Genomic DNA, 26,142 nt, shown 5'->3' with positions numbered 1-26,142 from the left:
TTTAAGAAATACTTGCCTAACTTATTATGGTCATGAAAAATTTCCCCTTTGTTTTATTCTAAATTTTTTATAGCTTTAATTCTCACATTTAGGTTCATGATCCATTTTGAGTTAGTTTTTGTGTATAGTATGAGATGTGCTAAATGAATCTTCTTGTATGTGGATATTCAATTGTTCTGGCACGATTTATTCTTTTTTTTTTTTCCCCCTTTTCTGTGGTCACACTCGTGGCATGTGGGCTGAATTGGAGCTGCATCTGCAGCTGACACCAAAGCCACAGCAACCCCAGATTCAAGCTGCATCTGCAACCTACACTGCAGCTTGTGGCAATGCTGGATCCTTAGCCCACTGAGTGAGGCCTGGGATGGAACCAGCATCCTCACAGAGACATCATTGTGTCCTCAACCTGCTGAGTCACAGTGGGAACCCCCCATTTGTTAAAAAGACTGTCCCTTCTCTGTTGAATAGCTTTGGCGACTCTATTTTAATACTCTTTTGATACTGCAGCTTTATGGTGTATTTGAAATTGGGAAGTTTAAGTCCTCTAACTTTGTTCTTTGGCAAGATTATTTTGCCTATTCCTAGTCTTTTGCATTCCACATAAATGTTAGGATGAGGAGTGATGTCAACAAAATGGCAGAACACACAGCTCCACACCTTCACAGAAACAAAAAAAGAGGAGGAACTCTTGGAACCAACTTTTTCAGAACTTGGAAAGCATGGGTGATGCCACCAGGCAAACACTGAATCAAGAAAAAGACAAATTCAACAGGAGAACTTTGCAGTGTTTCGACTTGCCTTTGTCCCATTTCCTCCCCAGCTTAGTGCCCGTCTTGAAGACAGCAACTGTGTTCCCTGTGTGGGATCCTGATCCTCAGTCCTGGAGAGAAGCAGCAGAGCAGACCTTATCTGCACCTTATTAGGTGTTTCTCCTGCCCGGGGGAACTCCCTGGTGGCCTAGTGGATGAGGATTCAGCATTGTTACCCCTGTGGCTCAGGTGCAATCCCTGGCCCAGCAACTTCCGCATGCCACAGGCGGGGCCAAAACAAAAAAGAAAAACAAACAAAAACCTGTCTGGGGCTGAAGGAAGTGCAGGGGAGAATTTCCTTGAGAAATCAGCTCATTCAAAAGTGCTTGTGTATTCCGGGAAATATAGAAAGCCACATTTATGCCCAGGACAGAAGATGTGCTCAGAAAAGACCTGTGGAGTTCCTGTCGTGGCTCAGTGGAAAGGAATCTGACTAGGAACCATGAGGTTGCAGGTTCGATCCCTGGCCTCACTCAGTGGGTTAAGGATCCAGCGTTGGTGAAGGTCGCAGACGTGGCTCGGATCCAGCCTTGCTGTGGCTGTGGTGTGGGCCAGTAGCTGTAGCTCCGATTTGACCCCTAGCCTGGGAACCTCCATATGCCATGGATGTGGCCCTTAAAAAAAAAAAAAAAAAAAAGCCACCTCAAACAAAAAACCTTATTTCTCATCAGAAAACATGAAGAGCAGAAGGTAGCGAGATCCGACAAGAGAAAGAATAAGTCATCCAAATCGGAAGAGAAGAAGTAAAACTGTCACTATTTTTAGATGACAGTAATACTATAGAAGACCCTAAGATTTCTAACAAAAAACTATTAAAACTGCTAAATAAAATCAGTAAAGTTACAGGGTATAATATTAATATATGGAAATCTGCTTTTCTATACTAATAATGAACTATCAGAAAGGAAGAAGATGATTCTAGTCAAAGTTACAGAAATAATAAGATACTTAGAAATAAACTTCACAAAGAAGGTGAAAGGCCTGTCCTCCGAAATCTACAAAATATTGATGAAGGAGATTGGAAATGATACAGAGAAATGGAAGAATTAATATTCATGGATTGGAAGAATTAATATTGTTAAAATTTCTATATTACCCAAACCAGTCTGCAGATTTAATACAATCCCTGTCAAAATACGCATGACATTTTCCACAGAATTAGAACAAATAATCCTAAAATTTGTAGTTCCTAAATTTGGAACTGTAAGAGACCCCAGAATGTCAAAGCAATCTTGAGAAAAAAGAACAAACCTAGAGATACCACACTCCCTGACTTCAGACTAAACATTTTCTCACACCATATGCAAAAATAAACTCGAAATGTATTAAAGACCTACCTGTAAGACCAAAAACCATAAAACTCCTAGAAAAGAACATAGAATTCTCTTTGACATGAATTGTAACAATATTTTTTGGTATCTTATCTCCTAAGGCAAAAGAAACAAAAGCAAAAATAAACACATAGGACCCAAATAAACTTAAAAGCTTTTTGCACAGCAAAGGAAACCATCAACAAAATGAAAAGACAATTCATGGAATGGGAGAAAACATTTGCAAATTATATGACCAATAAGAGTTTAATATCCGGAGTTCCCATCGTGGCGCAGTGGTTAACGAATCCGACTAGGAACCATGAGGTTGCGGGTTCAGTCCCTGCGCTTGCTCAGTGGGTTTACGATCCGACGTTGCCATGAGCTGTGGTGTAGGTTGCAGGCGCGGCTCGGATCCCGCGTTGCTGTGGCGCTGGTGTAGGCTGGTGGCTACAGCTCTGATTGGACCCCTAGCCTGGGAACCTCCATATGCCGCGGGAGCGGCCCAAGAAATAGCAAAAAGACAAAAAAAAAGAGTTTAATATCCAAAATACATAAACAGCTCATACAATTAAATACCAAAAAACCCAAACAACCCAATTAAAAAATGGGCAGAAGATAACATATTTCTCTAAAGAAGACATATAGATGGCCACATGAAAAGATGCTCAACATCGCTAATTATCAGGAAAATGCATATCAAAACCACAGTGAGCTATCACCTCACACCTGTCAGAATGGCTATCATCAAAAAGTCTACAAATGACAAATATTGTCAAAAATATGGAGAAAAGGGAACCCTCATATACTTGGTGGGAATGTAAATTGGTTCAGCCACTGTGGAAAACAGTACAGAGATTCCTCAGAAGACGAAGAATAGAATCACCCTATGACCTAGCAATTCCGCTCCTGGATATATATCTGAAGAAAAAGCATTAATTTAAAAAGACACATACACCCCAATATTCATAGTGGCATGACTTACAATAGCCAAGATACAGACGCAACCTAAGTGTCCATCAACAGATGAATGGATAAAGAAGATATGACATATATATAGGTCATTAAAAAAATAATGAAATTTTGCCCTTTGCAACAATGTAGATGGACCTGGAGGGTATCATGCTTAGTGAAAGAAGTTCCTCCTCCTCTTTTTTCTCAACCCCAATGGAGTTACTGAGCAGATGCGGTTATATTCTTGCCTGGTCCCACATACAACCACCGGACTAATATAGTTCATCAGCAACAAGACTGGTGGTGGGGCCAAAAACAGGTGACAAGTCTTCTTAAGGCTGACCTTGACTCCCTGCCCTAGGCTGACCAACTTAATATGAAAAAAATGTGCAACATGTAAATATTTTAGGATTGTAGCCATCTGGATACACACTTAAAAGTAGTTCTGTTACCATTATTTTAATTGAAAGGAGTTATTTAAGAAGGCCAAATGTTGGAGTTCCTGTCGTGGTTCGGTGGTTAACGAATCCGACTAGGAACCATGAGGTTGCGGGTTCGATCCCTGGCCTCGCTCAATGGGTTAAGGATCTGGCGTTGCCGTGAGCTGTAGTGTAGGTCACAGACATGGCTCAGACCCCATGTTGCTGTGGCTGTGGCATAGGCCGGCAACTACAGCTCTGATTAGACCCCTAGCCTGGGAACCTCCATATGCTGAGGGTGCAGCCCTAAAAGATAACAAACAAACAAACAAAGAAGGCCAAATATTGTTTTGTTCAAATGCCACAGTTATTTTCATTTAAGAGCCTTTCTTTCAAAGCCACTTCTCTTCACAACAGTAGTGCTCTGGCAGTGAATTAAGTGGTCTAGGGTCCGATGAAATTGTGGCTAACTTCTGGTCCCAATCTGGAATGTAAAACAAATTAATGATTTATTTTAAGACTACTAAATTTTAACACAGCGTCCTTTCAATAACAATTGTGGACAAGAACCAAATAACAGGATTTAAGACAAAGGAATATATTTAAAAGACGTGGAAAGAAGGACAGTCAAGAGGTTATTTCTGAGGAGCTCCCATCGTGGCTCAGAGGTAATGAACCCAAACAGTATCCATGAGGATGCAAATTGGTTCTCTGGCCTCGCTCAGTGGGTCAAGGATCTGACACTGCCCTGAGCTGTGGTCGAAGACACGGTGGCATCTGGTGTTGTTATGGCTGTGGTGTAGGCCGGTGACTACAACTCCAATTTGACCCTTAGCCTGGGAACTTCCATATGCTGTGGGTGTGACCCTAAAAAGCCCCCCCCCCAAAAAAAAAGTTATTTCTGTGATTCAATCTCTGATTAAGAGGCACACTATTGAATTATTCCATAATGTAAATGAAATGTAATAAAGCCCATACATCTGCATTTTGACATCCTAATTCTAGACCCACACCCCACCTCAAACCCTGCCTTATAAATAGGCTACATTGCAGTCATCTTTGTATCAAACTAGTTACCATCCCTTAATTCGAACCCATCGGAGTTCTGTCATGTTTTATAATCCCTTGCGTAGACTCACCAACACTTCTGCTTAACTAAGGAGCTGGGTTGAAGACTGAAATCATTGTGTCTACACCTAATGAACCAAAGACCAGAGTGTTTCAATGACAGCACTGTAACCAAACTTTATCAAGTACCGTGTTATATATACCCTGCATTGGGTTTTTTTACTTAAACCATAAACCCTGATATGCACAATAATCCTCAGAGACCCACTGGTATTATCCCCACCTCAAAGAGATTAACTTGCTCAAGGTTACAGCACTTGTGGGAGGAGGAACCCACATCTGAGCCTGGATCACCAGGCCACTAAAATCCCTCATCTTTTCACCATTCTTGCCCCCTTCCACAGCACTTCAACAGCGTTTAAAGAAACCAACATTTCTTGATATGAAGAATGGGCAACATTTCATTTACCCAGAGAATACGATTAGAAATGTCATCTCTGGGTGTTCCTGTTGTGGCGCAGGGGAAATGAATCCAACTAGGAACCATGAGGTTTCGGGTTCGATCCCTGGCCTTGCTCCGTGGGTTAAGGATGCGGCGTTGCCGTGAGCTGTCGTGTAGGTCGCAGACGCAGCTCAGATCTGGCATTGCTGTGGCTGTGGCATTGGCCAGCAGCTGCAGCTCCTATTTGACCCCTAGCCTGGGAACTTCTATATGCCGCGAGTGCGGCCCTAATTAGACAAAAAAAAAAAAAGAAAGAAAGAAAGAAAGAAAGAAATGTCGTCTCTGGGATTTCCCATTGTGGTGCAGTGGAAACAAATCTGGCTAGCATCGTTGAGGACTTGGGTCCAATCCCTGGCCTTGCTCAGTGGTTTTAATGATCCAGCATTGCTATGAGCTGTGGTGTAGGTCACAAATTCGGCTTGGATCTGGCGTTGCTGTGACTGTGGTGTAGGCTGGCAGCTGTAGCTCTGATTGAGCCCCTAGCCTGGGAACTTCTATATGCCCCCGGCGCAGCCCCCCCAAAAGCAAACAAAACAAAACAAAAAACCCCAAAAAACTCAGTTAAAAGTCTCAGTCTTTTGCCTGTCTGATAGTTGTTTATAAAACAATTGCCACCTAAGTGTCTTTCGAAATCCATCTAACTGTGCTGCCTTCCCTCATTGGTTGCCTAAAGCACTGGCTCCTAATTAAGCTGCACAATGTGGAGTTTTACAAATTATTGATGCCCAGGATTGCCTCCCTCCTATTGGGAGATTCTAACGTGATTGGTGATGGGTATAGGCTGGGCATCTGAATTTTTAAGCGATGCAGTAGGAGGTGAAGAACCATCAGCCTAACCATGGCAGTTGCCGCCTGACCCTCCACAGCCAATCTTTGCCCCACTGTCCTCCCCATCCTGTGTCACCAAGCTAGTGCCCTGTGGGGCTCCCGGGCACACAAGCCTTTCCGTGTCCTCCATTGCTTGTTTTTAGGGAATAAGCCTCAGCCTCCATGCCCTTCCCTGAGTTTCCAAAGGGCAGTTGCTCATCAGGGAAGGGAGGGGATGCAGAGACCTGGGAGGAGCCGTCAAGACACAATAGTGCAGCCTTGGGACAGGGTCCTGGCTCCTCCTTAAGGAAGATACAGAACAATGTCTTTGAGCCTTTCTGCAGAACTGAAGCCCCCAGCAAATGGAAGAACCATTTGATGAAGGATTTTTCATTCCAGGAAGGAGGACCACCAGAACCAGTCCTGGGGCCACTAAACACCAACTTTGAAAGACAATGCAAGCTTGCCTCTACCCAGATCCTTGTCTGCAGCCCTAGGTCCACTCCCCAAACTATAAAACTACCTCCTAACCCCTTCCAAAGGGGGCACAATCTTTAAGGTATTAGCCTGGCAAAGCTGTCTTTTTCTTCTTCACCCAAAACTCTGTCTCCGCATTTCTATTCAGCAATGGCAGACAGAGGCCAAGTTTCAGCAACACCTACCCCACTTTTTGTTGCCACAGTTAAGAGTGATCTCTTCAAAATACAATTTTACGTATGTCATCTCCACCCTCCTCAAAACTTTTCAATAGTTTCCATTAATCTCAGGCCAGAAGCTCCAAACCCCAAAATGGCCCGTAAAGCCCACCTTGTTTGGATCTTGCCATCGCTTTAGCCACATCTTGCTCCCCCAGTCTTGATTTCTGGGCTCCAACACACTCATTTTTTTAATGTCCTCAAACATGTCATGATCCTACCCCAGTGCCTTTGCACATGCACTACTCTCTGTGTATTCCTAGCCTAACCTTTGGCTCATCTTTCAGGTCTCAGCTCATCATTTCCCTATGTTCCTATAGCACCATATAAACAATGCTTCATAAAACTTATGACAGGTGAAATTTTCTACTTTTATACTTATTTCTATGCTGGTTTTCCAGATGCTCCTTAAATGTAGAAACTTTGTGTCTATTTCTGCTTCACACAATGTTGCTGAAATCTTGCACACTGACTCCTCTCAAATTAGTCACTGAAGGAATATGAATGAATGAAAATGGGCTTGACAGCAAATCCATCACCAAGTTTAATTGATGTCAGCTCCAAAATAACTCTGGAACCCATTTATTCCTTTTCATCTTCTCTGCTGGCCCAAGCCACCATTATTGCTGTCCTCAACTTGCTAAAGAGTTTCCTCACTGGTCTGCACACCCCTCCCTCTCATTCCTCTCCAGACAGTGTCTTAACAGCAGCCAGACCGATCTTTTTAAAATACAAATAATATGCTACTCCTATGTTCGGAATTCTTCCAAGTCTTTTTTTTTTTTTTTTCCCCCCCGCTCTTTTACGGCCACACCCGCAGCATATGGAGGTTCCCAAGCTAGGGGTTGAATCAGAGCTGCAGCTGCCAGCTTACACCACAGCTGCAGCAATGCCAGATCCAAGCCGCATCTGCGACCTACACCACAGCTCAGGGCAGCGCCGGATCCTTAACCCACTGAGCGAGGCCAGGGACCCAACCTGCGACCTCACGGATACTAGTCAGATTCTTAATCCACTGAGCCACAACGGAACTCCCAAGTCTTTCCATTGTTCTTAGAACAGAATCCAAACCACTTAGCACTCTCACCATACTGAGACCATGCTGCACTGGCCTCCTTTCTGTTCCTCAAACACGCCGAGCCCTTTCCAGCGTTTAGGCTTTAGCCCCTTCCTGTTTCTTTTTCCTGAAATGCTCTTGAGATGATTCATTCTTTCTTTCCAGAGCTCAGCTCAAAGTATGTGGAGGTTTCCATGGCTGCTCTATTCGAAGTCACCTCCTTTGGCGACGCTCATCACTCTGTTTACCTCCCTCTAAACTTTTCCTCCTGCACCCAGACACACACACACCCTTATCCCGGCACCGTGACTGGTCCCAGACATGCTCCCTGATAGGAAAAGCCCAGGGAAGATACTTAACCTGTGACCTGGGCAAGGACGAGCTCAGGGAGTAAGAGCTCCCAGTCTGACTTACCAGTCTTGTAAAACGTCAGAGAATAGTCTCTTTGGTAAGAAGTTTCTTTATGCCACGGTTCGGCAGGCTTCGCATGTCTTCGAGAACAAATATATTGAATGAGAGTTTGTTGGTCTAATTGAGGCCGATACTGATTTTTGCTCTTGGGCGGAATCTCCAAGTCTATCAGAGGTCTACATGAAAATAGAAATAGGGAGTTCTCATCGTGGTGCAGCGGAAACGCATCCAACGAGGAACCATGAGGTTGCGGGTTCGATCCCTGGCCGCGCTCAGTGCGTTAAGGATCCAGAGTTGCTGTGATCTAGGGTGTAGGTGGCAGGCATGGCTCAGATCTGGCATGGCTGTAGCTGCGGCTGTGGCCGGCAGCTGTAGCTCCGAAGTGACCCGTAGCCTGGGAACCTCTATATGCCGCAGGTGTGGCCCTAAAATTTAAAAGACCAAAAAAAAAAAAAAAAGAAAGAAAGAAAATAGAAATCACTTACTGAATACCCACCCGGTAGAAGAGAAGCATTCGGTTTTCTCATCAGCTGGAATCTATTCCCTAGATGTAGCCAGAAGCCTACGGAGAGAGTATGGGCAAGACTCCATACCTCCAAGGCTACAGCCTGGTGAAGCTGGCAGCTGATGGCTCAGGGATTCCAGACCCCTGGTTCCTCCCTTTAAGGTCCCTCCCCCTTCCTGATCACACGTCACAGAAGGTGTCCTCCATCGAAACTTCCCCTGGATCTGCTCCTGCACGGCCATGTCCCATCCTCCAGATCTTCCCAACGCCCTTTTGCAGTGTAATTTTTCTATGGATGTTTGATTCCCTTAGAGAACCAATACTTTATTTTAGCCAAACGAATCACTGCGGTATGCATTGGTGTTTGATGAACCTGAAATCAATTATAACCTTTTTATACCTCCACGCAAATGAGTCCTCTCTGAAAATAAACGTAAAGACTCAAAATACCATGGTGAAATATCTGCATACACCTGTGGGGGTGTACACTCACTGGTGCTACTTGTTTGGGGATACTTTGGTAATACGTATTCATACCTTTAAAATGTATATATTTTGTCCTAGAAATCCCAGAGATTAGGAAGAGCAACAAAGACTTAGCTCTAAGAATGCTTGTCAAAGTATTTTTATAATAATAAAAAGAGTGGAAACAACCGCCATGTGAAAAAAAAAATTATTTAGACAATGATATAGACATATACAAAAATACAATGCCATCATTAAAAGCAATGCTGTAAAATTATAACTTTTCACAATATGTTATTATTATTATTATTATTATGCTTTTTAGAGCCGCACCCGTGGCACGTGGAAGTTCCCAGGCTAGGCACTGAATCGTAGCTGCAGCTGCCAGCCTATGTCACAGCCACAGCAACGAAGGATCTGAGCTGCGTCTGCGACCTACACCACAGCTCACAGCAACGCCAGATCCTTACCCACGGAGCGAGGCCAAAGATCAAACCTGCATCCTCACGGATGAGATTTCTTTCCACTGAGCCGTAACAGGAACTCCTATTATTATATTTAAAGAAAGAGTCCAATTGAATTACATACTTTAAATAAATGTTGTGTTAACATAAATTACCTCAATAAAACTATTATATGGAGTTCTTTCTTGAGAAAGAAGAATGGAATTGGAGGAATCAGGGTCCCATGGACTTGGAGAACAGACTTGTGGTTGCCAAGAGGAAGGAGGAAGAGAATGGGATGGACTGGGCGTTTGGGGTTAGTAGATCTCAACTATTGTACTTGGAGTGGATAAGCAATGGGATCCTGCTGTAGAGCCCAGGGAACTCTATCTCGTCACTTGTGGTGGGACATGGTGGAGGATAATGTGAGAAAAAGAATGTATATGTATGACTGGGTCGCTCTCCTGTACAGCAGAAATTGACAGAACATTGTAAATCAGCTATAATAAGGAAAAAAAAACTTAAATAAAAAAGAACTACCAGCAATCCCACTCCAGGACATATGTTCAGACAAAGCTATAATTAAAAAAGACACATGCACCCCTATGTTCTTAGCAACACTATTTGCAATAGTGAAGACACGGAAATAAACTAAATGTCCATCAACCGATAAATGCATAAAGAAAATGTGGTCTATACACACACACACACACACACACAATAGGATATTACTTGGCCATTAAAAAAAAAAGGAAGAATGCCATTTACAGCGACATGAATGGACCTAAAGATGATCCTATTAAAGGAAGTCAGACAAAAACAAATATCATACGATGCCACTTATATGTAAAATTTAAAAAGGACACAAATGAGTTTATTTACAACATGGAGACAGATTCACAGACCTAGAAGACAAATTTATGGTTACCAAAGGGGAAAAGGGGGTAGGGCTAAATTGGGAGTTTGGGATGAACAGATACACACTACTGTATATAAACAAACAACAAGGACCTGCTGTGTAGCACAGGGAACTATATTCGATATCATAATTTATAATAGAAAAGAAGCTGAAAAAGAATATGTATGTATACCTGAATTACTTTGTTCTGTGCCTGAACCTGAACTAACACAACATTGCAAATAAACTCTACTTCCCTGTGAAAAAAAGGGTTCAGGAAGCTTTCTCTTCTCACCTTGGAGATCTCTTCACACTATAAGCAGAGTGGAGTCTTGCGAGCTGCCCAGGGTAATAGCCATGGATGTCCTTTCCTTGATGAGCAATGAATATACTAGTGGGGGAAGTAAAATAAAGAAAAAAGCAATTATTAGGACTCAATTTTTACAGAAGAATACCAGCTGTGGTGTAATAAAAAAATATATTCAGTCGTGTGTGTGTGTGTGTTTAGGGCTGAACCCATGGCACATGGAAGTTCCCAGGCTAGGGGTCGAATCAGAGCCATAGCCATCAGTCTACACCACAGCCACAGGAGGGTGGGATCCAAGCCAAGTCTGCTACCTACACCACAGCTCATGGCAACACTGGATCCTTTAACCCACTGAGCAAAGCCAGGGATCTAACCCACATCCTCATGGATCCTAGTCACGTTCATTGCCGCTGAGCCATGATGGGAACACCAATATATTCAATCTTTATCCCCAGTTCCTGGCACAAAGATCCTAAAACCCTTGGAATATTGTGATAGGAGTGTCTTTTTTCTTTTTCTTCTTTTTTTCTTTTTAGGGCCACACCTGTGGGATATGGAAATTCTCAGCTAGGGGTCAGATCGGAGCTGCAGCAGCCAGACTACATCACAGGCATAGCAATGCAGGATCCGAGCCGCATCTCTGAACTACACCACAGCTCACAGCAACGCCACTTCTCTGACCCACTGAATGAGGCCAGGGACCAAACCTGCATCCTCATGGATACTAGTCAGGCTTGTAACCCACTGAGCCACAATGGGAACTCCCAGGAATGTCTTTTATTATCCACTTTTTAGGATTTAATTTCCAGGATTCATAAAGAATTATTTGATATGTGAGGTATTAGGTTAAAAATCAGAAAAAAGAAAAAAATAGATCTGACCAGTGAGGCAGATGTCAATCGCTGTTGAAAGCTCAAAATGGGTAAAGGGGGATTTCTTATACTACCATTGTTGTTTTTGTTTTTGCTTTTTAGGGCCGCACCTGCCGGCATATGAAGTTTCCCAGGCTAGGGGTCCAATCGAAGCTACAGCTGCTGGCCTACACCACAGCCACAGCAACGCAGGATCCTTAACCCACTGAGCAAGGCCAGGGATCCAACCCACAGCCTCATGGTTCTAGTTGGATTCATTTCTGCTGCGCCACAACAGGAACTACAACCTTTGATATTTTTACAAACTTTCACAATTAAAAAAAAAAAACACCTTTGATAAGCAAGTATATCGGGGCTAAAAATGAAGAAACACTGTGAAGATCAAAGCACAGGGTGCTTCTAAGCCTGGAGGAGGGACTCTAGCCCTGCCTGGGAGGGCTGGCTTGTGACCAAGTCTTTCTGAGCAGGAGTGAATGAGGTGGAGAGTGGGGGGAAGTCTTCTGAGAAGGTGAGCTGGGTGTGTACAGCTGAGACACGGCTGTGTCCGCGTGCTGGAGAGGGCTGGTGGTGCCCAGACCTTACGGTTTGAAATACGTCTCCTTTTACAATTAATTACTTCCCTCTTAGATTGCAGATAGAGCATTATATGGATGTTTTAAAATTATATATAGTTGGATTACGTTATTTACAGATTTTATTTCAGGGGAGTAATAGAGACATGACAAAACATGTTATACACAAAAACAAACAAGGAAAAAAGGAGCTCCCGTTGTGGCTCAGCAGGTTGCAAACTGGACTAGTATCCATGAGGATGCAGGTTTGATCCCTGGCCTCACTCAGTGGGTTAAGGATCTGGCATTGCCGAGAGCTGCGTATAGGTCGCAGATGTGGCTCGGATCTGGCGTTGCTGTGGCTGTGGTGTAGGCCAGCAGCTGCATCTCTGATTCGACTACTAGCCTGGGAACTTCCATGTGCTGCGGGTGTGGCGCTAAAAAGCAAATAAATAAAATGTATCCATGTAAATGTAACTTGGTCCCCATGCTGTACAGCAGGGAAAAAAACCCAAACAAATAAATAAATAAATAAACAAAAGGAGTGTGTCATCTGAAAGGTTGAGAACCACTGATATAGGTAATAGGCGATTTTTTTTTTTTTTTTTTAAGGTCTGTATCCATAGCATATGGAAGTTCCCAGGCTAGGGGTCGAATCAGAGCTGCAGCTGCCAGCCTACACCACAGCCACAGCAACACCAGATCTGAGCCGTGTCTGCGACTGACACCACAGCTCACGGCGATGCTGGATCCTTAACCCACTGAGCAAGGCCAGGGATTGAACCCGCATCCTCATGGTTCCTAGTCGGAGTCATCACTGCCGAGCCACAACAGGAACTCCGGTAATAAGAGATCTTTGTAGCATTTTTAAAATGAGCCATGATGTAATGTAATTTTGGGGAAAGATAGGGCTGGCAGCCGTGTGGAGAGCAAATTTGAGGACAAATCTCGAAGGAGAAAAACTGCTTAGGAGGCAATCGTAGTAACGTGTGGAGGGACTTTCTGAGCTTCCTGGTGGTGATGCAGCTGGAGACTGAGAGCACTATTAGGAGATGGGGTGGGGGTGCAAGAAGGATGGTCTGAGACAAGGCTGAGGCTTGAGGTTTTGGGAAGAAAGCTGCCATTCCCCTGCCGAGAGCAGGGCACACACATCCTTCCACAGATTCTGAGCGCTCGGTAGGTGTCAGAAGAATTCAAGAGTCAGTGGAAAGTAGTACTTAATCTGGCACGAAGTCGTTCTCCAAATAAGTGCTGGATGGTGAATGGAAACTTAAACTATGCCTCCAGTCCAACCAGTGTTTTTTTTTTTTTTTTGTCTTTTTAGGGTTGCACCTGCAGCATATGGAGGTTCCCAGGCTAGGGGTCGAATTGGAGCTACAGCCGCCAGCCTACGCCACAGCCACAGCAATACCAGATCTGAACTTCATCTGTGACCTACACCACAGCTCATGGCAACACTGGATCCCTAAGCCACTGAGCGAGGCCAGGGATCGAACCCGTGTCCTCATGGATACTAGTCAGGTCCATGACCACTGAGCCACACGGGAACTCTCCAGTGTTTGTTGAATGTGCATAATGTATCCGGACATGGCTGGCTTCTGCAGATACAACGGTGTCCTCATCCTGCTCTTTAGGTGCTGAAATTGTGACCTGAGTAGGTGGGACACACAGGAGGGAGGGACGTCTAAAGTCGGGCAGGTAAATGGGAGCTGGATCCAGTTGAGGGGAATCACAAAAGCCCAGACAGGGCCTGAGCTGGGATGGGGGGCGGGGGTGGAAAGGGGCCAGAGGGGACTTTTCTGTCTAGCTCCTCGGAAAGGGAGCGCTGTAAGCAGGGCGGGTCTGTCTGGATAGGCAAACAGGACCTCAGGGAGCTCTGCTTTGCAGAAAAACCACAGGCTGTCTGGGCCTGCCCAGCAGCTTGGATAAAATGACCAAGCCTGAGTGGTAAATAACAGCAGGGGAGCTAAGTCATAAGAAGAAAGAGGAACTGGCCCAATAATAGGGACCGAATGACTTTTCTGAGTATGGGAGGGGGAGACACAGCTTGCAGAGGGGCCTGGCCGGTTTTTGAGCGTTACCTTGGGAAGATTTACCCTCTGGCCATGGTGTATGTTGTCAGGCAGCCAGCGGGATCCAAGCCGTGTCTGTGACCTATACCACAGCTCACGGCAACGCCGGATCCTTTAACCCACAGGGTGAGGCCAGGGATTGAACCCGCAACCTCATGGTTCCCAGTTGGATTCATTTCCGCCGCACCACGACGGGAACTCCTCCCTCCAGCTCTTTGGGTGGACTTTCCAAGCTCCCCCACCTGGCCTTCACCTCAAATAGGACAGAGGTCCCAGTGAAAAGATTAAATTGTCAGTTGTTTGGAAGACCATTTGCAAGGCCTAGCCTGGCGTGTATGCCCAGAGGCTGCTCAGGTCCTGGCCTCTCCAGCTGGGGGTTGGGTGTGGGATGAAACCGCGAGTAGGAGGAGAGCAGGGCTGGCCTCCGGTGGGGCCCTGGACTCTGCCCAGACCCATGTGCTGGCCTTGGCTCCCAGCGTCTTGAGTCAGCTGTACAAGGGCCTTTCCTTTCCTTTGGCTTCGAGCAGGAGTCCAGGTGTGTCTGATTCAGCGGGGCGGTGTTTACCAGTCCCTGACAGCCTGGCTCTTTGAGGTGGCAGGTTCAGTCCAGACCAGAGCAAACCTGTCCCCTGGGGCAGGATCCAGTCTCAGCTGCAGGCACAGGGGAGGTCACGAGCTTTCATCCCTCGGAAGGTGAAGAACTTGTGCACTGAAAGCTACAAGACGTTGATGAGGAGTTCCCCTTGTGGCTCAGGGGTAATGAACCTGACTAGTATCCATGAGGGCTCAGGTTCAATCCCTGGCCCTGCTCAGTGGGTTGAGGATCTGGCGTTGCCATGAGCCACGGTGTAGGCCGGAACCGGCAGCTCTGTTTCCACCTCTAGCCTGGGAACTTCCATGTGCTGTGGGTGCAGTCCTAAAAAAAAAAAAAATTAAAGAAAACAAACAAATGGAGAGAAAGTCCATGCTCACAGGTTGGAAGCGTTAGCCTGGCAAACATTTCCATGCTATCAAAGCAATCTATCGGTTCGAAGCAAATCCCTATCAACATCTCAATGGCACTTTTCACAGAATCAGAACAAATCATTCTGAAATGAGTATGGCATCACAAAAGGCTGGGATGAAGCTGCCCTGTCTGGGTTGGACCGCAGGCATTACTGCGCATCTTTTGCAGAGATGACCTTGGCTCCTCCTCGCAGTCGCCTTCCCAGGTAAGCGTTACGAGCACCCCCATTACAGAAGAGGAGACTCAGAGGCTCAGAGAGGATAAGTGGGTTTTCTAAATGGAAGTGCCGGAGGCAGGAAAGCCAGTTCTCTGAACGCCACGTCACAGCCAGAGTCATCTCTGTGTCTGTGCCCTGACTTCCTGTGGACAAGATCAGTGTTATTTTTGGGTGAACTCTGGGATGCTCCCACTTGTGGGCAGACGGGAAATCGTCGTCTGGTACCAAAGGAAGAGGAAGAGAAGCAGACGTGGCAGTGTAACCTGAGGCTGCTTTTAGTTCAATAATACAAGTGCATTGGAAGTTCTTGTTGTGGCTCAGCGGTAATGACCATATGATGAGTATCTGTGAGGCTGCGGGTTCGATCCCTGGCCTCGCTCAGTGGGTTAAGCATCCGGTGTTGCCATGAGCTGTGGTGTAGGTCACAGACGAGGCTCGGGACTGGCGTTGCTGTGGCTGCGGCATAGGCTGGTAGATCCAGCTCCGATTGGACCCCCTAGCCTGGGAACCTCCATATGCCGTGGGTGCGGCCCTAAAAAGCAAAAAGAAAAGAAAGTGTATTGTAGGCTCTGAAGTGTGTGCAGTGTGCTAGGTGCTAGGGAGGGATACAGGGATGAGAAATACCGTCTTTCCACACAAGAGTTTATAATCAGATAAGAAAAACCATCCTCAGGCAACTAATCATGTACAATGCAGAACATGCTGCTCCAGCCAGGAGACAGTGGCTCCTGGGGAATACATAGCTCCCAAAGGACATGGGCTAATAAATACAGAAGCTGGGAGGCCACCCTCCCCATGCTCTCATCTCCCAGACATTACTGGCTCCATAAGTCTCCTTAAGGAAGAGGGAAGTTCAGTTTCCTCATCAGCCAAGCGGGGGTGATGACATCTCCGTTAGTTGCATGAGAGTCCACAGGACACGCGCAAATGTCCTTGGTCACTAAAGCAGCCCATCTGCATTAAGTGTGGCTCTCATTCAAGGCACGGTGATCTGACCCCCACAGCTGCCTCTTGATCCCTCAGAAACTGTTTCAACTGATATACATTTTTAAAGTTTTTATTTATTTTGCTTATTAGGGCTGCACCTGCAGCACATGGAAGTCAGGGGTCAGGGGTCAGGTCAGGGGTCAAATGGGAGCTGCAACTGCTGCCCTACACCACAGCCACAGCAACACCAGATCTGAACCGCATCTGTGATCTATACCACAGCTCATGGCAATGCTGGATCCTTAGCCCACTGAGTGAGGCCAGGGATCGAACCTGCATCTTCATGGTTATTGGTCGGATTCGTTACCACTGAGCCACAATGGAACTCCCTCAGTTGATATTTTTAAAATCCATTTATGTCTGACACAAATTCCTTATCTTTTATCTTCCACACCACACTGAGTTTAATCCAGCTGAAATGATCTTTTCAGGAGCATTCTGGCCTCCACAAAACAAATCACACGCAGCCCTGCCCTGAGCAACAGGGGTGATATCATTTGCATCTAATGTAATTCTTTTTTCTTTTTGGGGGGGGCACACTTACAGCTGGTGGAAGTTCCCAGGCCAAGGATCAATCTAGCACCACAGCTATAAAAAGAGTCACAGCAGTGAGAATGGCTGGTCCTTAACCCACTGAGCCACCAGGGAACTCCCGGTATAATTCTTATTATGAGAATTTTGTGTGGCCACTGCTACTTGAGAACCACGAAATATTTAATGTTATTAGGTGTTCCTACTGGTTTGTAATTCAGTGTTCTCTCCGGCACCGCCCCCACCCCGGGTTTTTAGGATGGCATGTATGGATGAAGTGTAAAAGTTTAGTAGAGAGGCAGAGGGCAGGCCTTCTGCAGGAACTGTCAGTCCCTGGGAGGCCAAACCACAAGCACATGACAGAATGAGTTTTTCTCTTTGATTCATTCATTTTCCTTTTTTACACATGATGGAATGAATTTTTTTCATGGATCCATCCATTTTCATTTTTTTTTTTTTACAAGTGCTCGCAGAGGGCCCACCCTGCAGGGAGGTCTGCTCAGCAGAGTGGCCTACAGTGGTGAGCTGCGGAGAGGCAATGTCCAGAAATGTCAAGGGCACAGACATCAACACCGACCACTGGGTTCAAATCCCACCTCTGCCCGTTTACTACTGTGGGATCTTGGGACAGTCACTTAACCACTCTGCGCCTCAGGGTCCTCCCAGTCGTGGTGAAGATTAAATGAGTGACTAAGCACCTAGCACAGCGATCGTCAGTGTTAACAGTAAGAGCTGCATACGTGTTAGCTGTTACTCCAGTGGGTGAGGCTGGACAGGAAATAAAGAAACACAGGAAATAATTGGACGTGGAGTGGGGGTGTAGCCACAAAGGAAACCAGAAAGGCTGAGAGAGAGAGGTGGAGGTGGGAGGGGAGCCTAAGACCCCCTCCAGCCCGCGTGGTCAGGCCGGTCCCATCTTCTGCTCTCTGCGCGGCTCACAGAGCTGAGACCTGCTGGGTGAGAGGGGGCCGGTTAAGCAGAGGGTGGGGAAGGCAGGGACATGGGAAGAAGGGACCATGTCCAAAAGCCGCAAGGCATCAAAGAGGGCGGCCTATGGAAGAAGCAGGAGAAAGACCACGGGGTGGGGGCTGGAGGGAGAAGGAGCTTGGAGAGACAGATGGGCAGGGCCAGTTCACGCAGGACTTTGCAGGCCCTGGCACAGGGTTTAGATTTGGGGTGAAAATGCAGTGACAAAGGGTTTTAGGCCGCAGGGGGCTTTGATCCTATTTGTTTCATGGCCTCTCCCTGGCGATGGAGGGTCGGAGGACCAGAGTGGCGGTGGTTGTGGTGAACAGAAGAGAGGCAGTGGTGGTCTGGACCCAGTGGCGGCGGTGGAGACGGAGGCACACATTCCGAGGGAAGACTGATCCTGGAGGCAGAGCTGAGGGACCTGCTGATGGACTGGGCCCACTCTTGCTGCAAGGCAGGAAAGGCACCAAGTGGACCAGGAGCTGCCCCACAGGGAGGACTCAGGTGGTGGGTGGGGGCCCCCGGATGCCTCCTCGGGGGCGCCGATGGATGCGCTTAGGAGGACTGAGCCCAGCTGGCCTGCCCACATCAACTGGGGCTCCTGTGGGCTGGCTTAGGCCAGGCGCAGGGACTCTGACTTGGTTCCATTCAGCATCCAGTAGTGGCTGTGAGGGGAGGTTTGTTTCCATTGCCCCCAGGAGATGAGAACACAGTTAAACAGGCATTTAGAAATTCCCAGGCTAGGGGTCGAATGGGAGCTACAGGCCAGCAGCTGCAGCTCCCATTTGACCCCTAGCCTGCGAACTTCCATATGTGGCAGATGTGGCCCTAAAAAGAAAAAAATTAAAAAAAGAAAAACCATGATGCATTGTCCCAACGCTGCCTGCCAGTAGAACAAGCCAAAGCAGCAGGAAACTGCCTCTGTCTCATTTTCACCTAACAACTCACTCAATGACACCGGACTGGAGGGTCCTAATTCACATCCAGAGCTCTGGCTGGGAGGGAATGCGGAAGGGGCAGTGCTTAGCCTGTGCACTGGTGCAGCGGGAAGGCGCCCTTAGATGGGTGACAAAGAAGACTCTATGCCTAACTTGCACAGCACTTTTTACTTTTTAAATTTTACCTTTTATTTTATTTTATTTTACTGTGTTTTATTTTATTTTATTTTATTTTATTTGCCATTTCTAGGGCCACTCCCGTGGCATATGGAGGTTCCCAGGCTAGAGGTCTAATCAGAGCTGTAGCCATCTGCCTAGGCCAGAGCCACAGCAGCATCGGATCTGAGCCATGCCTTCGAGCTACACCACAGCTCACGGCAACGCAGGATCCCTAACCCACTGAGCAAGGCCAGGGATCAAACCCGCGTCCTCATGGTTCCTAGTCGGATTCGTTACCACCGAGCCACGACGGGAACTCCACTTTTTTAATTTTTAAAATTACTTTTTATTTATTTGCTTTCTAGGGCCACACGCCGGGCATATGGAAGTCCCCAGGCTAGGGATCCAATCGGAGCTGTAGCTGCCAGCCTACACCACAGCCACAGCCACGCCAGACCCGAGCCTCATCTGTGACCTGTACCACACAGTGCATGGTAACACCAGATCCTTAACCCACTGAGCGGGGCCTGGAATCGAACCTTCGTCCTCATGGATACTAGTCAGGTTTGTTTCCACCGAGCCACAAGGGAACTCCGGATTTTTTTTTTTTTTTTTTGCAACTTTCTCTAAACCCAAAGAAGCTCCACTAGGAGCTCTGGCAGCAGTGATATCTCACTCAGGAACAACAGGGAGAGGCACTTCCAGTTCCCCAGGGGTTGGTCTGTCTGCCTTGCCACAGCTCTGGAGGCACCTGTCTCTGGAAGAACATTACCTGGGTGGGATCCCTGGGCGGCGGTCAATAAATTCTCGTAGGCGGATGGCAGTCATGATGGATAAAACTCTGAGAAAAAGAAAAAAATTAGAGTGAGGTTTCATATGCGAGCTTACACACATTTCCAAGCATGAACTATCTAGGACCACACAGTCTGTCTTGAAAGTGGAAGGACCATCCACAGCTTCTGCTAGACTATTTAGGGGAGGAAATAGATGCTTAAAGAAGCCAAAAGAAATGGAAAGCATGAGTCAATACAGATACACGTAAAAAGTGCTGGGCGTTGCCATGAGCTGGGGTGCAGGTCGCAGACGAGGCTTGGATCCCGAGTTGCTGTGGCTGTGGTGTAGGCTGGCAGCTGCTGCTCTGATGCGACCCCTAGCCTGGGAACCTCCATATGCCATGGGTGAGACCCTAAAAAGCAGAAAAAGCAAAAAAAAAAAAAAAAATCCCAATGAGGGCAGAGAGCTTGTCGGTTGCATTCACGGCTATAACTCCAGGGCCAAGGAAAATACCTAGCATGCAGTGGACATTAAACACATATTTATTTGATAACTAAATGTGCTATAACTTATATGAAACCTAGTCCCCTAATGTTGGACATTTTGTCATGCTGAACTGCTATGTGAATAGTTTTGATTCCACTGAATTTATTTCTTAAGATTCATTCCTAGAAGGCAGTCAAAGTTAGGGCATCTTTATGGCGCTTCCTTAGCAGGATTTTAGCCACTTCCAGCAATTAATGTTGGCCCCTAAATCACTACAGTTAGACTCCTAGGCACAGAAATTAAACTTTCCTTTTTTTAAAAAATTTTTAAAAAATGATAGTTGGTTTACACTGTTCTGTCAATTTCTGCTGTACAGCAAAGGGACCCGGGTTTGCATATACATACATTCTTTTTTCTCACATTGTCCTCCGTCATGTTCCATCACAAGTGATTAGATATCGTTCCCTGTGCTCTGCAGCAGGATCTAAACTTTCCTAATAGAATTTTTTACTATGCTGATGTTCAGAAAGTAAATTAAGGTTTAAATGAATACAAGATACACATTCCATAAACTTCCTCAAGGTTCATATTCAACACGCTGACTTCAGGAGCAAATATATAATATTGCTGACTTTCTCAGCAACTGTTGTTATTATAGACTATATCATGGATCAAATCAAAGTTTTATAAAATACAGTAACATCGTCAAAACCCTGATAAATTCCGCCCATTTATGGCAATATTTCTTAGCAAGTCATGAAGGAACTTTCTCAGCTAGAAAAGGACCATTCATAAAAACCTACTCCTAAAATCATATTTATGTATTTATTATTATTATTATTTGTCTTTTTAGGGCCACACCCGTGGCATATGGAGGCTCCCAGGCTAGGGGTCAAATTGGAGCTACTACAGCTGCTGGCCTATACCACAGCTCATGGCAATGCCGGATTCTTAACCCACTGAGTGAGGCCAGGGATCAAACCTGAATCCTCACAGATACAAATTTGGGTTCCATACCGCTGAGCTACAACGGGAACTCCCTACATTTTATTTGATTCAGTTCTTGTAAGAGTCCTGAGAGTTGTTTGTTATTATCCTGAATTTATAGAAGATGTCAAATTACATATTTAAGGTCCTACAGCCAGTAAACAAACAAACAAACAAATCCAGATCTGGAGGTCCCGGGTGTCTCAGCAGATTCAGGATGCAGTGTTGTCTCTGCTGTGTTGTAGGATTGATCCCGGGCCTGGGAACTTCTGCATGCCGTGGGTGCAGCCAGAAAAAAAAAAAAAAAGAAAGAAAGAAAAGAAAAGAAAAATCCAGATCTGCCTGACTCCAAAGCCCATTCTCCTTCTCCTCTAGGGCTACTGATTCATTGATTCACTCAGTACACACTTATTGATCAACTGCTTTGCTTGTCACTATACCAGGTACTAGGGAAGAAGCATTGAGCAAAAGGTTCTGTTCTCATGTTATTTATGTGACAGAGGAGAGGACATCGGATATTAATATTAATCACAGAGTCTCTCCAGTCAGTGTAAACTTTTTTTTTTTTTGTCTTTTTGCCTTTTCTAGGGCCGCTTCCGAGGCATATGGAGGTTCCCAGGCTAGGGGTCAAATCGGAGCGGTAGCCAGCGGCCTACGCCAGAGCCACAGCAACATGGGATCTGAGCCGCGTCTGCAACCTACACCACCGCTCACGGCAACACCGGATCCTTAACTCACTGAGCAAGGCCAGGGATTGAACCCACTGAACCTCATGGTTCCTAGTCGGATTCTTTAACCACTGTGCCACAAGGGGAACTCCTCCAGTCAGTGTAAACTTAAAGCTCAATAACTGCTAAAACAGAAACCTTTGACAAGTTAGCTTTCAGGCAGTTGAGGGGCTTTGTCCCTTCTCTTATCAGAATTCTAAAGGAAAAGATTCTAAGAACAGACAAAACCACACTGGCTTCAGAAACCCTGGACACATTCCCTGATAAGAAATTTGTCAGATGCTCTTTGCTTGGAGAAGGGCTTTTGGATCTTTAGAAAACATTTTATTTTATTTTTTATTTTATTTTGCTTTTTAGGGCTGTACCTGTGGCATATGGAGTTTCCCAGGCTAGGGGTTGAATTGGAACTGTAGCCACTGGCCTATACCCCAGCCACAGAAATGCTGGATCCGAGCCACATCTGTGACCTGTACCACAGCTCACGGCATCGCCAGATCCTTCACCCACTGAGTGAGTCTGGGGATCGAACCTGTGTCTTCATGGATGCTAGTCAGATTTGTTTCTGCTGAGCCACGACGGGAACACATAGAAAACAGTTTTAAAAATTGGCATCCAAGAGTTCCCACTGTGGATATTATCCATAAGGTTGTGGATTTGATCCCTGGCCTTGCTCAGAGGGTTAAAGATCTGGCTTTGCGGTGAGCTGTGGTGTAGGTCACAGAAGCAGTTCAGATCTGGTGTTACTGTGGCTGTGGTGTAGGCTGGCAGCTGCAGCTTCGATTAGACCCCTAGCCTGGGAACCTCCATAGGCCACAGGGGCAGCCCTAAAAAAAAAAGACCGAAAAAAAAAAAAAAGTTGGCGTCTACTCTTAAGGTAGAAAAGAGTTAAAAATACTATTTGTGAAATCAAAGGTTGAGCCCTTCCAGTACAAATGTCAAGTGGAAACAGCAGCGATTCCCTGGAAACTGTAATCAGCCTGTGAACCTCAATTAAATAACCAGCAAGTGAATATTAATTAATCTGCCCCAAGAAGGGGCAGGGATGGGATCCTGGAGTCACTTATCTAGTAATTTTGTATTATGGTATCCAGTAATTGTATCTTGTCATGTTATTTATCTAGTAATTTTTGGAAGAGTTAGACGAATCGTCAGGGAGTGGCCTTTACACCGGTGTGTGAATGGCAGCATCATTTTCTAGATGAACCTGACAGCACCAGAATCTCGGGTGTCCCCTTTCCTTGGACGTCTGGCCTCTGTCCTCCTGGCCCTGGGGAAAGCCACACCCTAGTAATCTGACAGTGCACAGAAGGTGTGGGGTGATGGCTTTCTTAGAGTTCCTTGAACCCGCCCTGGCTAGGAGGATGACAGCAGCCTTGCTGGCCGCAGGCTGGCTCTTGTGGCTGGGGCGGTTGCTCCCAGCTGCCTTTGAGCAGGTGTGTCGTAAGAGGATTTTAGAAAATGCTTTTCGTAACCGAATTACTTTGACGGTCCCCTATGGCTTCTGTGTGCTCAGGAAGCCAGCCTCCCCGGGTCAGGCAGGTTGGTTACCTGCTGGCTCCCTTCCCCTTCCGCACCCCTGCACCCACCCAGCCCCCCAATAATTCCATGAATCCTGCTGTTTAAATGCGTTCCCTTTCCTCCTTCTCTAGGCTAAATTCTACCCGTTTCTCATGGCCTCAGTCAAATCCTTTACCATCTCCTACAAGGACTGAGTTCCATAGGGTCTGCTCTTTGTCCCCAAATTCCCAGAGCCCTTGATTATTTCTTTCTTTTTTTTTTTCTTTTAGGGCTGCACCTGCAGCATATGGAAGTTCCCGGGCTAGGGGTCTAATCGGAGCCGTAGCCACCGGCCTACACCCCAGCCACAGCAATGCCAGATCTGAGCTGCGTCTGTGACCTACACCACAGCTTACAGCAACGCTGGATCCTTAACCCACTGAGTGAGGCCAGGGATCCAATCCTCAACCTCATGATTCCTTTGGATTCCTTCCCGCTGCGCCACGATGAGAACTCCTTCAGGCTATGTTCTTGTATCATAAAGAGCCAGACACCTTAACATAGGTACATCTTATTTCTAAGAAAAAATCTTGAGCTAAAACTATTTAAATAACTCAAAGCTGGGGTTCCTGTCGTGGCGCAGTGGTTAATGAATCCGACTAGGAACCATGAGGTTGCAGGTTTGATCCCTGGCCTCGCTCAGTGGGTTAACGATCCGGCGTTGCCGTGAGCTGTGGTGTAGGTTGCAGACGCGGCTCGGATCCGGCGTTGCTGTGGCTCTGGCGTAGGCCGGTGGCTGCATCTCTGATTGGACCCCTGGCCTGGGAACCTCTGTGTGCCGTGGGAAGCGGCCCTAGAAAAGACAAAAAAAAATAAAAAAAGAAATAAATAAATAACCCAAAGTTGAGAGGTCTGAATATTCCCATTCCCAAAGAATTTGTGGCTTTACAAAATGGTTTGCCGCAAAATGTCTGTGCGGTCCTGCCTCTAGAGGGTTTGCTGCAAAATGTCTGTAAGTTATGAGGTCCTATCTCTGGAACACCCCGAAATGCAAGCAGCTATTTAGTGATGCAGTCCCTAAGCGAGAGAAGAGAAAGAGGTGGCGGAAGCCAGGTGGGAGGGGTACAGCGGGTAGCCAGCGTTACCTGCTTGGGCTGCTGTGGGTAGAGACGTCTTTGTTCTTAGAAGCAGCCCTCTGAGGACAACGGTGAGGTGAGCTGCCTGCTGGTGTAGGAACTAAGTGCAGAGGCTCCCTGCAGAGTTAGAGCCCTGGGTCCTTTACATCATCCAGAGGGTATTGTGATGCACTGGGGTTAGAAAGTTTTGCTGGCTAGTGCCTTTCGGGTCTTGGGCTTGTAAAAAAGCAGAGATCCTTGGTCTCCGTGAGAGCCCAGCTGTGCATGAAAAAAGCGATAAAGGAATTCCCCTTGTGGTGCAGCAGAAACAAATCCAACTGGGAACAATGAGGTTCCATCCCTGGCCTCGGTCAGTGGGGTAAGGATCTGGCGTTGCTGTGAGCTGTGGTGGAGGCTGCAGACATGGCTCGGATCCAGGGTTGCTGTGGCTGTGGTGTAGGCTGGCAGCTGTAGCTGCAATTCGACCCCTAGCCGAGGAACCTCCACATGCCACGAGTGTGGCCCTAAAAAGCAAGCAAGCAAACAAACAAACAAACGAAAAAACCCATAGGACATAGCTATTGGGAAACAGAATAAGGCAGCCATTCTAACTGCCTCCTTCTTTCCTTCCTTTTTTGGGGGTGGGGGTGGTGGCGCATGGCAACACCAGATCCTTAACCCACAGAGTGAGGCCAGGGATTGAACCTGCAACCTCATGGACTCTATATCGGGTTCTTAACCTGCTGAATCACAATGGGAACTCCTCCACTGCTTTCTATTTACATGATGAAGACATTTTACTGTTATATGAGGCTTCTGTAAAAATGCTTTTACCAGCTGTATTTGTTTGATTGTCACAACAAACCAAGCAATGGGAAAGTCTGTGAAGGATCCTCAAGTAATAGACTGTCACCTGAGTCATAAAATCATATGCTTGTTATGGACTGAATATGTCATCTCAAAATGTGTATGTTCGAACCTTATTCCTCAAGGTGATGGAATTTAGAGCTGGGGCCTTTGGGAGGTAATTAGGGTTAGATTAGGTCATGAGGGTGGGGGCCCTGTGATGGGTAAAATATCCCTGTAAGGAAACAAAGAGAAGAGCTCCTGTCCTGGCTCAGTGGGTTAAGAACCTGACTAGTATCCATGAGGATGAGGGTTTGATCCCTGGCCTTGCTCAGTGGGTTAAGGATCTGGTGTTGCCTTGAGCTGTGGTGTAGGTTGCAGATGTGGCTCAGATCCCGAGTTGCTGTGGCTGTGGGGTAGGCTGGCAGCTGCAGCTCCGATTTGACCTCTAGCCTGGGAACCTCCATATGCCGCAGGTGCTGCCCTAAAAAACAAAAAAGGCAAAAACCAAAAGAGACACATTAGCCAGCACCTTGATCTTGGACTGTTCACCTTCCAGAACCATGAGAAATACATTTTTGCTGTTTACGCCGCCCTGTCTGTGGGAGTCTATCATGACAGCCCGAGCTGACTAAGACAATCCATCCTGTTCTCCTGCCTTCCAGCCATAACCCTCTGCTTCCTGATTAATTTAGTCCTCGACAGCCCGTCACCAAGTCATAAATCTGAGCATCACTTAATCCTGCTCTCTGCTCCA

At 46.4% G+C, this 26,142-nt stretch overlaps 1 protein-coding gene across 1 annotated transcript; it reads right to left on the bottom strand.

Annotated features, from left to right (window-relative positions):
• Positions 1–3,840: 3,840 nt before the first annotated feature.
• Positions 3,841–24,638, bottom strand: C12H1orf100 (chromosome 12 C1orf100 homolog). Its single transcript, XM_047755470.1, has 5 exons — positions 24,570–24,638; positions 19,725–19,793; positions 10,639–10,734; positions 8,036–8,208; positions 3,841–3,976 (listed from the first exon to the last, which is right to left on the bottom strand). Exons 2-5 carry the CDS (start codon positions 19,778–19,780, stop codon positions 3,885–3,887), a joined length of 417 nt encoding a protein of 138 aa, XP_047611426.1. The 5' UTR covers positions 19,781–19,793; positions 24,570–24,638; the 3' UTR covers positions 3,841–3,884.
• Positions 24,639–26,142: the final 1,504 nt, after the last annotated feature.

Source organism: Phacochoerus africanus, chromosome 12 (assembly GCF_016906955.1).
Source record: "Phacochoerus africanus isolate WHEZ1 chromosome 12, ROS_Pafr_v1, whole genome shotgun sequence".
In the NCBI taxonomy this organism is placed as follows: domain Eukaryota; kingdom Metazoa; phylum Chordata; class Mammalia; order Artiodactyla; family Suidae; genus Phacochoerus; species Phacochoerus africanus.
Note: the sequence above shows the minus strand (reverse complement) of the source record. Positions and strands in the feature narration are given on the sequence as shown.